This window comes from Drosophila persimilis, unplaced genomic scaffold (assembly GCF_003286085.1).
Source record: "Drosophila persimilis strain 14011-0111.01,24,50 unplaced genomic scaffold, DperRS2 tig00000780-arrow-arrow-pilon, whole genome shotgun sequence".
Taxonomy (NCBI): domain Eukaryota; kingdom Metazoa; phylum Arthropoda; class Insecta; order Diptera; family Drosophilidae; genus Drosophila; species Drosophila persimilis.
In genome coordinates this window covers 1,107,042-1,118,947 of record NW_020825353.1, presented here as the reverse complement: position 1 = coordinate 1,118,947, position 11,906 = coordinate 1,107,042, and the positions used below count along the sequence as shown (strand labels likewise).

At 49.7% G+C, this 11,906-nt stretch overlaps 5 protein-coding genes across 8 annotated transcripts; 2 read left to right on the top strand and 3 right to left on the bottom strand.

The window, feature by feature from the left end:
- Positions 1–84: 84 nt before the first annotated feature.
- On the top strand, positions 85–3,852 carry LOC6602358 (lon protease homolog, mitochondrial). Of its 2 annotated transcripts, none has more exons than XM_026992794.1 (9): positions 85–457; positions 526–784; positions 900–1,323; positions 1,376–1,505; positions 1,572–1,876; positions 1,951–2,373; positions 2,439–3,179; positions 3,245–3,434; positions 3,496–3,852. In XM_026992794.1, the coding sequence occupies exons 1-9, from the start codon at positions 113–115 to the stop codon at positions 3,748–3,750; spliced, it is 3,072 nt and encodes a 1,023-aa protein (XP_026848595.1). In that variant the 5' UTR covers positions 85–112; the 3' UTR covers positions 3,751–3,852. The 2 variants fall into 2 exon arrangements, with proteins under 2 accessions (XP_026848595.1, XP_026848594.1); XM_026992793.1 differs by having other exon boundaries at positions 846–1,323.
- LOC6602357 (venom protease) lies at positions 3,771–5,597 on the bottom strand. Its single transcript, XM_002027400.2, has 5 exons — positions 5,265–5,597; positions 5,042–5,196; positions 4,853–4,989; positions 4,208–4,787; positions 3,771–4,146 (listed from the first exon to the last, which is right to left on the bottom strand). Exons 1-5 carry the CDS (start codon positions 5,356–5,358, stop codon positions 3,874–3,876), a joined length of 1,239 nt encoding a protein of 412 aa, XP_002027436.1. The 5' UTR covers positions 5,359–5,597; the 3' UTR covers positions 3,771–3,873.
- A 1,134-nt stretch (positions 5,598–6,731) lies between these two features.
- Positions 6,732–9,696, bottom strand: LOC6602355. Of its 3 annotated transcripts, none has more exons than XM_026992680.1 (4): positions 9,644–9,696; positions 8,903–9,586; positions 8,797–8,815; positions 6,732–7,799 (listed from the first exon to the last, which is right to left on the bottom strand). In XM_026992680.1, the coding sequence occupies exons 2-4, from the start codon at positions 9,104–9,106 to the stop codon at positions 7,477–7,479; spliced, it is 546 nt and encodes a 181-aa protein (XP_026848481.1). In that variant the 5' UTR covers positions 9,107–9,586; positions 9,644–9,696; the 3' UTR covers positions 6,732–7,476. The 3 variants fall into 3 exon arrangements, with proteins under 3 accessions (XP_026848481.1, XP_026848480.1, XP_002027434.1); XM_026992679.1 differs by having other exon boundaries at positions 9,650–9,686; XM_002027398.2 differs by having other exon boundaries at positions 6,732–7,784; positions 8,903–9,684.
- On the top strand, positions 8,096–8,896 carry LOC6602356 (general odorant-binding protein lush). The gene is made up of 3 exons (XM_002027399.2): positions 8,096–8,364; positions 8,430–8,580; positions 8,661–8,896. The coding sequence occupies exons 1-3, from the start codon at positions 8,137–8,139 to the stop codon at positions 8,747–8,749; spliced, it is 468 nt and encodes a 155-aa protein (XP_002027435.1). The 5' UTR covers positions 8,096–8,136; the 3' UTR covers positions 8,750–8,896.
- Positions 9,500–11,653, bottom strand: LOC6602354 (transcription initiation factor TFIID subunit 6). Its single transcript, XM_026992786.1, has 5 exons — positions 10,722–11,653; positions 10,492–10,661; positions 9,980–10,432; positions 9,650–9,917; positions 9,500–9,586 (listed from the first exon to the last, which is right to left on the bottom strand). The coding sequence occupies exons 1-5, from the start codon at positions 11,604–11,606 to the stop codon at positions 9,500–9,502; spliced, it is 1,863 nt and encodes a 620-aa protein (XP_026848587.1). The 5' UTR covers positions 11,607–11,653.
- Between the last annotated feature and the right edge of the window lie 253 nt (positions 11,654–11,906).

Here is an 11,906-nt window from a genome sequence, read left to right as displayed (position 1 = left end):
GATATTTTCATTTTAGTTCACTTCACAGCACTACCTCCGGTTTATTTCATCAGCCTGTCACATAATCATTCTGTTGTTTTTCTAATATTACTGATTCTCGAGCTGGTTAGAAATGATATCTCACGCTGTACGAGGGCGGCACCTAATGCGCGCCCTGTCCACGACAGTCGCATGGACTCGCATTCGCCCGGGACAAAGTGCCTTGTCTAAATATTTTAGTGATAAAGTTACTCGCCTCGAGAGATTCAATGGCGCGACAATGGTGATGGCTCAGCGTTTCTACAGTCGCCGACGCGACGATCCCGACGACAAGAAAGCGCCAGCGGGACCAGAAGGTCCGTCCGAGCGAGACTCCCACCTGCCTGCCACAGTGGTGGTGCCCGACGTATGGCCACATGTTCCGCTGCTGGCCATGCGGAAGAATCCCTTGTTTCCGCGCTTCATGAAGATTGTGGAGGTGAGTGCGAATGCTGGGACAGATGTCAAATTCCAGTGGTCTTCACCATGACTCAACTTATGTTTCAGGTGTCCAACCCAATTGTTATGGATCTGCTGCGTCGCAAAGTTAGCCTTAATCAGCCCTACGTTGGGGTTTTCCTCAAGAAAGTCGACGGGGAAGAGGAGGTCGTCCAGAATCTGGACGAGGTCTATCACCTGGGCACTTTTGCACAGATCCAAGAGATTCAGGATTTGGGCGACAGGATGCGCCTTGTGGTGCTGGCCCATCGTCGCATACGCATCACAGGACAGGTGGTCGAGGATCTGCCGAATCCAAAAAAGCCAGGTAAGCACCTACAGACACACACTAAGCCCATACAAATTGTGACAAATGTTCTTGATCTTAGTGAAAATGACAACTTTGCATTATCCACTATTTAATATTAAATTACACATCCCAGCTGAAGATCAAACAACAAACAACAAATCATCGACAACGTCACAGTCGTCCAGTGAACGCCGTAAAACGCGTCGCGCAATTAAGCAAAAATTACAAGAGACTGCAGCTGCCGCTGACGCTGACGCTGACACCACAAACCCAATGGACGAATTTGAATTGAAACAGCGTTCGCATATCTCAGAGAAATTTAAAGCTATCAAAGCGGCAGCCAAAGCCGCCCTCGATGCCGAAGCGAGTACATCAGCTACCCCCGATGCAGAGTCCGGTGCCGAGTCTGCTGCACCTTCCGGATCACCGCCTGTGCTCATTGTAGAGGTGGAGAATGTGAAGCTACCGGTTTACAAACAAACCCCAGAAGTCAAGGCGCTAACACAAGAGATTATCAAGACTCTACGCGACATCATCACCATGAATCCCCTGTATAGGTAAGCCATACAATACCCCAAGAATCTTCCTGCTTAACTCTCTTTCCCTTAGGGAGAGTCTCCATCAAATGCTGCATCAGAATCAACGAGTTGTGGACAACCCCATCTACCTATGCGACTTGGGTGCCTCCCTGTCGTCCGGAGACCCAGAGGAGCTGCAAAATATCCTAGAGGAAGAAGATGTACATATGTGGCATTCATTGATGCTACAGATTTCTCTTGTATGATAATACATTTTTCTTTTATAGATCCCAAAACGCCTGCAACTGTCCCTGACATTGCTCAAAAAGGAGCAGGAGCTATCGAGACTGCAAGCGAAAATTGGACGCGAGGTAGAGGAAAAAGTCAAGCAGCAGCACCGAAAATACATACTGCAGGAACAGCTGAAGGTTATCAAAAAGGAGCTGGGCATTGAGAAAGACGACAAGGATGCCATCGGTGAAAAGTATATGGAAAAACTCAAAGACAAAATCGTTCCAGAAAGTATTAAGCAGGTCATCGATGAGGAACTGACCAAACTGAACTTCCTGGAGAGTCATAGCTCTGAATTTAAGTAAGCAAGAGATCGATCCATTCAGAGAGCTCCTTAACATCATCCTAATGTCGTTTCTCTCCTGTTAATTACAGTGTAACCCGCAACTACCTCGACTGGCTCACCTCGCTACCCTGGGGCGTCATTAGCACTGAGAATCTCTGCCTGGACAAAGCCAACGAGATCCTAAACCACGATCACTACGGAATGGAGGATATCAAGAAGCGCATTCTAGAGTTTATCGCCGTCAGTTCTCTGAAGGGCAGCACGCAGGGCAAGATCCTGTGCTTCCATGGACCGCCTGGTGTGGGCAAGACGAGTATAGCCAAGTCCATTGCTCGGGCCCTGAATCGTGAGTACTTCCGCTTCAGTGTGGGCGGCATGACGGATGTGGCTGAGATCAAGGGACATCGTCGCACCTACGTAGGCGCAATGCCTGGCAAGCTGATACAGTGCTTGAAAAAGACTAAGACGGAAAACCCTCTAGTGCTCATTGATGAGGTGGACAAGATTGGCAAGTGGGTGGCACGAATACTTGATTCAATTTCGTGGCGAAAAATACTCGTAATCTCCCTATCCACAGGGGCTATCAGGGAGATCCCAGCTCGGCGCTGTTAGAGCTACTCGATCCCGAGCAGAATGCCAATTTCCTGGACCACTATCTGGACGTGCCAATCGATCTGTCGCGTGTGCTATTCATTTGCACGGCCAACGTGATCGATACCATACCAGAGCCGCTGAGGGATCGCATGGAGCTGATTGAGATGTCCGGCTATGTGGCCGAGGAGAAGGTGGCCATTGCCCGTCAGTATCTGATACCGCAGTCGATGAACGACTGTGGCCTGACCGACGAGCATATCAGCATAACCGAGAAAGCCCTGAATATGCTGATACGCAGCTATTGCCGCGAGTCCGGAGTGCGTAACTTGCAGAAGCAGATCGAGAAGGTCATTCGCAAAGTGGCCTTCCTTTTGGTCAAGAAGGAGGGCACCAACTTCCCAGTGGATGCCGAAAACCTGACCACATTCCTGGGCAAGCAGATCTTTACCTCGGATCGCATGTACGAGACGACGCCGCCGGGCGTGGTCATGGGCCTAGCCTGGACGGCCATGGGTGGCTCATCGCTGTACATTGAGACATCGCCACGGAACAAACAGAAAAGCCAGGGCCCCAAATCAGAAGCCAGCGGTGTGGGCAGAGTTGGCACTTTGTATATCACCGGAAACCTTGGGGATGTGATGAAGGAATCGGCCCAAATAGCCCTTACGGTTGCCCGTAACTTTATTCAAATTCGCTATCCTGACAACCAGTACCTGGAGCTGGAGTAAGAGTCTCCGTAGAAGCTACTCGTTGGACTTTCTCATTCTATTTGCCTTTTTTCCATTATAGAAACATTCACCTGCACGTTCCTGAGGGGGCCGTACCAAAGGATGGACCCAGTGCTGGAGTCACCATAATCACAGCCTTAATTTCGTTGGCCACCAACAAGCCTGTGCGTAAGGATGTGGCCATGACGGGCGAGATATCGCTGAAGGGCAAGGTTCTGCCCGTAGGAGGAATCAAGGAGAAGGCCATAGCCGTAAGCAGATGCGTGTTCATTGAGAATGCAGCTTGATTCAATATGCTATCTCCACTTTCAGGCACGTCGCAGTGGCGTCAACTGTCTCATCCTGCCCGCGGACAACAAGAAGGACTTCGAGGAGTTGCCCAAGTTCATAACCGAAGGCCTGGAGGTTCACTTTGCGGCCAACTACGAGGATGTCTACAACATCGCCTTCTCCGAACCCACCAAAAACGAGGCCGAGGCCCAAGTATTGCCGGCGCCGGATCAGGAGCCCCTCGAAAAGGTGTCCAGCGCGGCCAGTGCATCCAGCGCCATGCCTTTCAGGCCTTAATCGTAGTCATAGCTTAGGGGTTGGGGGTTGCATCGTTGTATTGACATCGATATCAGGTTAATTAGTGTATGTAGACAATACAAAAGCATTTGCTAAACCTAAGCCAATGTACATAAATCGCATCTATACATCCGCATTGGACAGGATCCAGTCGAGGTAGCGATCGACGCGCGTGTAGACACCGGGATGGCGAGGCTCGCCACAGCCGTTGCCCCACGACACAATGCCGATGGTGACCCAGCGCTGGTTGGGCAGCTGCACTAGCAGCGGCCCGCCGCTATCGCCCTGACAGGAGTCCTGACCACCCTCCGGCAGGCCGGCACAAAGTACTGTATCCGAAATACGCTGTGTCATGGCAGCCCTGCAGTCCGACTGCTTCCACACGGGCAGATTGACCTAAATTAATCGTATTAGCTTAAGAGCTTTAGGAGATTTGGAGAGTGTTTGGGGTACCCACCTCCATGAGGATGTTGGAGTGCGGCCCACCCAGCTTCTGAGTGCCCCAGCCCGTGACAATGGCGCTGCGTCCAGCCCAGTTCTCGCTAACCGGCGGCATGCAAATTGGCCAGATGTACGTGTTGAACAGCGTGGCCCGGTCGATCCTAATGAGGGCAATGTCATTCTCGTAGGTCAGCGGATCGTAATCGATGTGGATAACCATATTGGCAATACGGAAATCCCTGGCACGCGTCTCATTCAGCTGGTGAGTGTTGTACTCCCCGAGTCTCACGAATATCTCCTCCTTTTTCTTTCTGTGGATGCAATGGGCGGCGGTGAGGACGTGGCGATCTGTTATTAGTACTCCGCCGCACCACACGAAGGGCTGGCCCTCGATGAGCAGGGCCGCCATCCAGGGCCACTCGTCTGGCTCGGCTGGTCGTCCACCCGAAAGTCTTGGAAACTGCCTTGTGGTGATGCCACAGCCCCGCTGCTCCGGTCGATTCACAATGCGGGGCTCCTCCTGGTCGGGATTGGATACGACCTGCGGGCTTTGGTGGGAGTTGCTCGCCTGCTCAGTGCAACAAATGCCAATGGAACTGTCACGCATTGGATTGGGGATTAGAGCAGGGCAGGTTTGGGACAGATCGCAGACGAGTCTCACCTTTTTTCAATGATGCACAACTGAGAGACCAGACGCCACACGTCGTCCTTGAGCTCCGGCATGCGACAGTAGATGATGTGGCGGCAGCGTCCCGACTCACCCAGCGGTGTACTGCAGGGGCCGTAATCCTTGTTCTCCTGCAAGAGATTGGTGCTTGCAGAAGGGTAACCTTGGAAGCTGATTACTCACCAGCAGCTGGGAGCCACCTTCACTGTCCCCATCCGGTGCCTGACGCTTCTGGAGACGATGTCGCGACAGAAAATTAAACGCACTGTGATTGCTTTGCAGCTGATTCTCGGACGCGCCCCATTGGAATTCGTCGTTGTCGTTCAAGTCGAGAAGATCTGTGAGATGATCGTAGTGCGGTCAAGATTAAGACTGATTATCTATCCATTAATCCATGTGCTCTTGCCTAGGTAGTCGCTGGAGTAAGTCTTGGCGAGGATCTGCTGGCAGCCGAAGCCGAAGCCCAGAAGAGCCAAGAACATCCACTGCGGTGGCATCATCGTGAGGAATTTTTCGAAATTTTGCTCAATGCTTAATCGCGTGGCGCTTCCGTTGATAGTCAAATCCGTTCTGCCGTTGTGTAGTTCTCTGGACGAGCTTCGGCTTCGATATGGGAGCCGAGAGCGAGCTCAGATCAACTCTCGCCTGCCGTTCACCTTGTGGACTGGTCTGGACAGAGGGACGGACGGATGATATTGCACTTGTTCGCTTGTTCGTGGCGTTGACGCTTTTGGGTTTTCCTAGCTACTATAATGATGAGCCGATCAGGCAAGTCGCGTACTTTAAAGCCGAGCTCGAAACATGTTTACTCGCCAAGATCCCAGCACTGACATTTATATACTACAACTACATGCAATGTACTCGTAATCTGCTTAAACAATTTGTGCTTTTTGCAACTGGCTTATCTTTGAAAGGGAGAGGACCGGCCACTGCCATGCCGGTCCCCCCTTTAATGCTTATGAGCTTAGACCCAATTTTGAATGTTATCTCAATGTAGCCATTGCGCCAGCACTTGGGAGCAGAGCACATCCGATGACGAAGCCCATGGGGGATCCAACTGGGAAAAACGTGATGTGCATGGCTAATGATGCGGTTCGGTGAGTTTTGATTCCATAAAAGCAATATTTGTCTATATAAATAGATTTGCCACTTAGAACCCATATTTAATTGCATTTTGACGGCTGTACATCAACACAATGGATAAGTCAATTAAAGGCCACAACCGGAATCGCAAAAAACTTGGTGGGCAAATGCGTTGCACTTCTGATGCATACAATTGAGCGGAGAAGAGGCCAAGGCTCGTACCCCTATCCCTATATGGTAGGGTCGGTTATCCCAGAGATGCGATCTGCATAGTCCCAATTCGAATTCGTTTGTTACACATTTTATTGCTGATATTTTTGTTTAACTAAATACAACATTTCTCTTTGCCTTATGCACATTTTATAATGTATAGTAGATGGATATTCAATTGTTTTTAGCCACAAATTCAAACTATGGGTGGGATGGGAAGGGGAGTGGAGTGGAGGGGGAGGTCTTTGCATTTCGGGTGATTACAAAATAAATGCAAAATCTTATACAAAACTATTGCCTGTTGCAAGTACATACAAAGTTCTCTCGCTAGTTATTTCTTTAGTTGGGGGTCCTAGAGTGGGTTGTACATAGATAGATCAATCTCTTCCAAAAAGGGTCCTCACAAAAATATACATATGCATGTGTATATAGAGCGTGTAGGTTATGGGCGATTAAGGAAACCTGTGAAATGACTCTTCGGTTTGAAAGTTAGTAGTTACTATGTATATGTTTTTTCTTTATACATATATAAAATCAGTACACATTTATGTTTGTATATTTATTAAAGAACCCTTTGTTTGGTTTGGGTTTTTTTTGCTACAAAAACCAAACAAAAACACACGTAAACACACTCTAAATAGGTATAGTATATTGGTATATAATTTAATATACTCGTACTTATCCTACAGTACAGTTATAATTAGGTGGAGTGCTGACAGAGACCTGTTGTTAAACCTGACATTGTAGTGTTTTTTCTCTTCTGATCTGATACTTTCGCTATTATTATTACTTGTATTATGCAATGCAATGCAATGCCATGCCTACATTTGATTGTGTTGTGCGTGGGAGAACGAGAACGTTATCGTTTCGAGAGTTAAGAGGGCGTAGAGACCCGACCATATATGTAGACTATATAGACCTTGTCTTCCCTTACTCCCTAAAACATTGCTTGTGCTCATCGTGTGGTTTTGTATCTTTGGGATCACATTTGGGTTTACGAAATGATAACAAAAATAAAAGAAAGCTAAAGCTTCCCACTACATCTTATACGATTCTACGACTTTGGTCTTCAGGGGGAAGACAGTATCAAATTGTTGTTGTGCGTTTGTCGATTTTGAGCAAAGGAAATCATTTGGGAATAGCCCATTAGAAAGAGTATATATGTATATGTAAGTGTATAAACGATATTTGGTGTAAAGTTGGGGGAGGACTGTGATCAGGATGATACATAATTGATATCCCTTATGAAGGGTTCGCTCTTTGGGGATACAGAACTGGCCCACTCCTTTTGATTATATGTATTCCAAGATTGGATTATTGCTTGCCTAGTCCATTAGTCGTACGCCCGCCTGGACATCATCGGCCATGCTGACGCCCTTCTTCTTTTTGCCCTCGGCCGAAGGCTTCTTCTTGGTTAGGGCCAGGGTCTCCGGTTCGTCCTGGGATTGCTGGCGCTTACCATTACCAGACGAAGCTCCTCCTCCCGCTGCTCCTGCTGCTCCACCGCTGTTGCTTCTCAGCTTGAAGCGCGTCGTGGCTGCGGCCGCATTGGTGTTGGCGCAATTGCAGATGGCATCGAAGATGCGCACCACAAATCCTCGAGCACGATTCACCACCTTGCCGTTCTTAAAATCTGGTATGGCGAAACCTGACCGATTAGTGCAAGAAGCATTCGAGAAGCAAATAACCAAAGATGAGTGTGGGAGGCCAAAGTAAAGTACGGAATAAAGTGCACAAATCGCATGCGATCGAACAGAAATAACTACGGAACAGGAGAATGCAATGGAATCGGGAGTATTACGTGCGAAAGCGTGTTTTAATTAGAAGCTCCGCTTAATTACCACCTGCTGGTCCACCCGGTCACCTGTCCCCAGGTTAGCCTGCCCTGCCCCATGCCCCATGCCCCATCTCCATCCTCCAATGTGCGCACATATAAAGGCCCCAGCCAGCGGGAAAGGCGAGTCATTGTTTTTTTTTTTGGCATCATGAAGCACTGTAAACACAGCTCGTCTCTGGTTTTGGCCATCGTCCTGCAAATGGAGCTGCTGCTCGGGCTGCTGCCGCACCAAGGACTGGCCGTGACCATGGAACAGATGATGCAGTCGATGGACATGCTGCGCGGCGCCTGTCAGCCCAAGTTTAAGGTGACCACCGAAACATTGGATCGAATCCGCGCAGCGGACTTCAGTATGGAGCACACGCAGGACTTGATGGTGAGTCAAGGACGGAATAGACCCCACCCCACGTAAGTCCCACTGTGATGTCTGTGCCCTTGCAGTGCTATACCAGGTGCATTGCCCAGATGGCGGGCACGGTGACCAAGAAGGGAGAGTTCAGCGCCGCCAAAGCATATGCCCAGCTGCCAATCATCTTGCCGCCGGAAATGCTGGAGGCTGGCAGGGCGTCCGTAGACGCATGCAGGGATGCGCGTAAGTGCCATTGAATGGAACCGCTTCAAGGCGAGATCTGAAGGTCTCTCTGGCATACACTTTTCTCTTTGTTTTCACAGAGAAACCGTACAAGGATTCGTGTGAAAAGATCTTCTATACAACCAAATGCATGTCAGAGGTGGATCCCAGCAAGTTTACGTTCCCATAAAAAGCAAGGGGATTCGTTCAATTCTTGAATGCGTAATGTGTACTTACTCGGACGCTTCTCCTTGCCCTGCAACGTGACAGCACGAATATCCAGCATTAGTTTTACAGCAAAAAATATGCACCAATAAAGGATTAAGTGGATTGATTAGCTAACCTGTTGCGATTTCTGGCCATCGAAAGCCCGCTTGTTGGCCTCCGTTTCAGCGCGCAGCACCACCTCATCGAGCATCTCGTGCAGTGCGGCCATGTTCTTGGGATTCTGTTTGAACACCTCGATGCGATACTCCAGGGTCTCCGTTTCAATGCGGTCACCGCTGTCCGGGGACGCGGGATCGGAATCGGCAAATCTGGCATGCATTCTGCTCTGCTATTAATGTCAAAATTCCTGTACAAAAATTCCAAGAAATCCCCTGCTACTGCTGCTGGTGCTGCTGCTGCTACTGCTGCTGGTGCTGGCCTGAGCTTTGCCTTTGTCCTGCGATGGGTATCTACAAATGAGTTGTGTATGCTCTCTTTCCCGCAGAGCGCTCTTTGTGCGTGTATACCTCTGGACTGTGAGTGGTGGAAAAATCAATAGCCTGCCACTTGACTGACATTCCGCACATGCGTTCTGCGTGCTGCATGCGTGGCGCTTTTTTTTGGGGTAGGTTGCACTACAAAGCTTCGGTCTAATGTTTAAAGTACTTTTATTAGGGTCTCTAAAATGAATTTCTATGAACGACTATGAATGGGACTCGTGATTGGTTGTGTGTCACTCGAGATGGGTCAGATCGTCCAGTTCGGGCGGAGCGCGCACAATTTCCGTCTCGATGATCAGCGAGTTGGCATCTAGGGTGCTCTAAAAAGAATCAACTGTTATACCCGACAACTCTTGGCCTTCGCCATCTCCACTAACACACACATTGTCGTTACTCCGCGAGGAGAGCAGGCTGCCGCCACTGTTCAGGTTGCTGACGTTGCCGCTGCCCGAGGAGGAGTTCGAATTGGAAGTGTTCGCCGCAATGGAGGCGGCCGACAGGACCACACTATGCGGCGAGCTGCCCCTGCGCACCACTTTTGCCTGCTGGGATTGCTGCTGCTGTGCGTTCTGTGTGACTATAACGAACTTTTGTGGCTGCTGATTGGACTGAAGGGCGCGTATCTGAGGCAGGGTCGAGACTACAGGGCTTCTGTCGGGAAGAAGATCGGGGAATAAGATGGGACACATTGAGAGCTCTTTTTATTGCTATACCCTTGACGTTGCGAGCTGGGGATTGTGACACGTCCAATCGCAGTGGCGGTCTGAGCGGCACTCGTGATGGGCGCCGTGTTAATGGTGTTCGAGGAGATCGTGACCATGTTGGCCGGAGCGTTGCGTGCCTTCACCACGGCCTGACATAGCGACGGACCCAGAAAGCCAAAGTCCGATTTGTACTCGTCGGCTATGTCTGGGTGCGGACGCATTTGCTTCAGTATCGGGGGGCAGCATTTCTGAAGCATTGCGCGTATGTGTCCCGCGGCAGTCTTGTCCGTGTTGCTGATGGAGGTGCCCAGCAGGTGGGGCTCGATGCGTTCCGAGATGAATGCGAGCCGCGGTATGATAAACACCTTGATGACCTCCCCTCCCAGTTCCGACAAGCCCGCAATCGAGCCGTACAGCGACGACAGATGTGTCTTATCGTTCTGCAGAGCCTTGCTGAAGATGCTGTCGAGGGGAAAAGGGAATTAATGTGTGTCTCGATCAAGGAAATACTGAATACCTACCGCGTCACACGGGTCTGCAGATTGTTGGTCAATGTGTTGAAGGTCTTGCAGATCTGGGCCATCAGGCGGGAGGCGAAGTCACGCAATGCCCAGTGGTTGTCCAGCTCGGGGCGCATGCAAAGCTGCTTGGACACAATGCAGGTCATCACCGAGGGTATTAGTTCATGAAGCTATCAACGATAAAGGCAAGAGATTAGACATGGAATAGAGCTGTCTCGCGGACTTCTTACGTATTTCTCCAGGAAGAGGGATGGATTGTCCAGAAGGGCACGCACCATGCGCATCAGATAGATGAGCAGAGCCAGATTGTTCTGCACCACATTAACCTTGACGCCCTCGGCTATGAAAGTGCACATGCGAGGCAGCATCTCGTGCAGGCCAGGATCAGAGCCCAACGACTGCAGGGCCTCGCCGCGGCGTGGCTCATCGGAGCCGACGCAGGCCTCGGTGATCTCTTTGTAGTACAACTGCTGCTCCACGGACAGCTCGTGCGTGGCCAGCTGCTTGACGTGGATGGTCTCCACGTTCTTGAGCTTGTGAATCTTTCCAGTGGTTGGCTTTCCGGCAGCATCCTTGTTCAGGCCTTGGTCCAGTTTGATCACTGGATTGACCGAGTCCACGAACTGTGAGTCTTTCGAGAGTGGCGGCGGATTCTCCGGCACCGTGGGCTGTATGCCCTCCACCACAAACCAGTGGGAGCGTAGGGTTGTGTCCAGTGGTATCTTCACCGCGTTGTTGGCTGTGATTTCACTCAAATCGATCTCTTTGTCCTCGGTGAAGTGCAGCTCGCGACCGCCGCCCGTGGCGAAGCGAAAGGGAATGTTATCCTTGGACACAAATCCATACTGCGGCTCCACATTGCGCACCTTCAGTGACATGTCAATGTCGCTGATCAGGATCTTCTGCCGCTTGGCATGGTTACTGAACTTGGCCGCATCTTGGACAATGCGCTTCAGCTTGATGGATATGTCTTCGCCCAGCTCCTTGGCCGCATCGTCCGACAAGGTGCCCACGCCAATGCTCTCGGCAATTACTTTTATTGATTCCGCAGAGTATACGGAGCCGTATAGCATGCTGCTGGAGGCGCTGCTTGCCTTTGTTAGCTTTCCGCTCATGCTCGTTAATATATGTGTACAAGAAATTTACGCGAAAGAGATTTAGTTTCTGTGATATTTTTTAATGGAATTTTTGTAATAAATATGGGTGTCCAGTGTAAACACACCTCTAGGTCACACTCTTTTTTAGTATTTTAAGTATTTTTAAGAAATTATTTTATATATTCGATTCTTCAAAAAAAAAGATAGTTTTGGAAATTAGTCAATCTTGTGAAAAGTTGATTCATTTCATTAATTGGGAAAAATTGATCTTAGCTGGTAATATGTTGTAATCGAGGAATATAATTTCCAATGACGAAG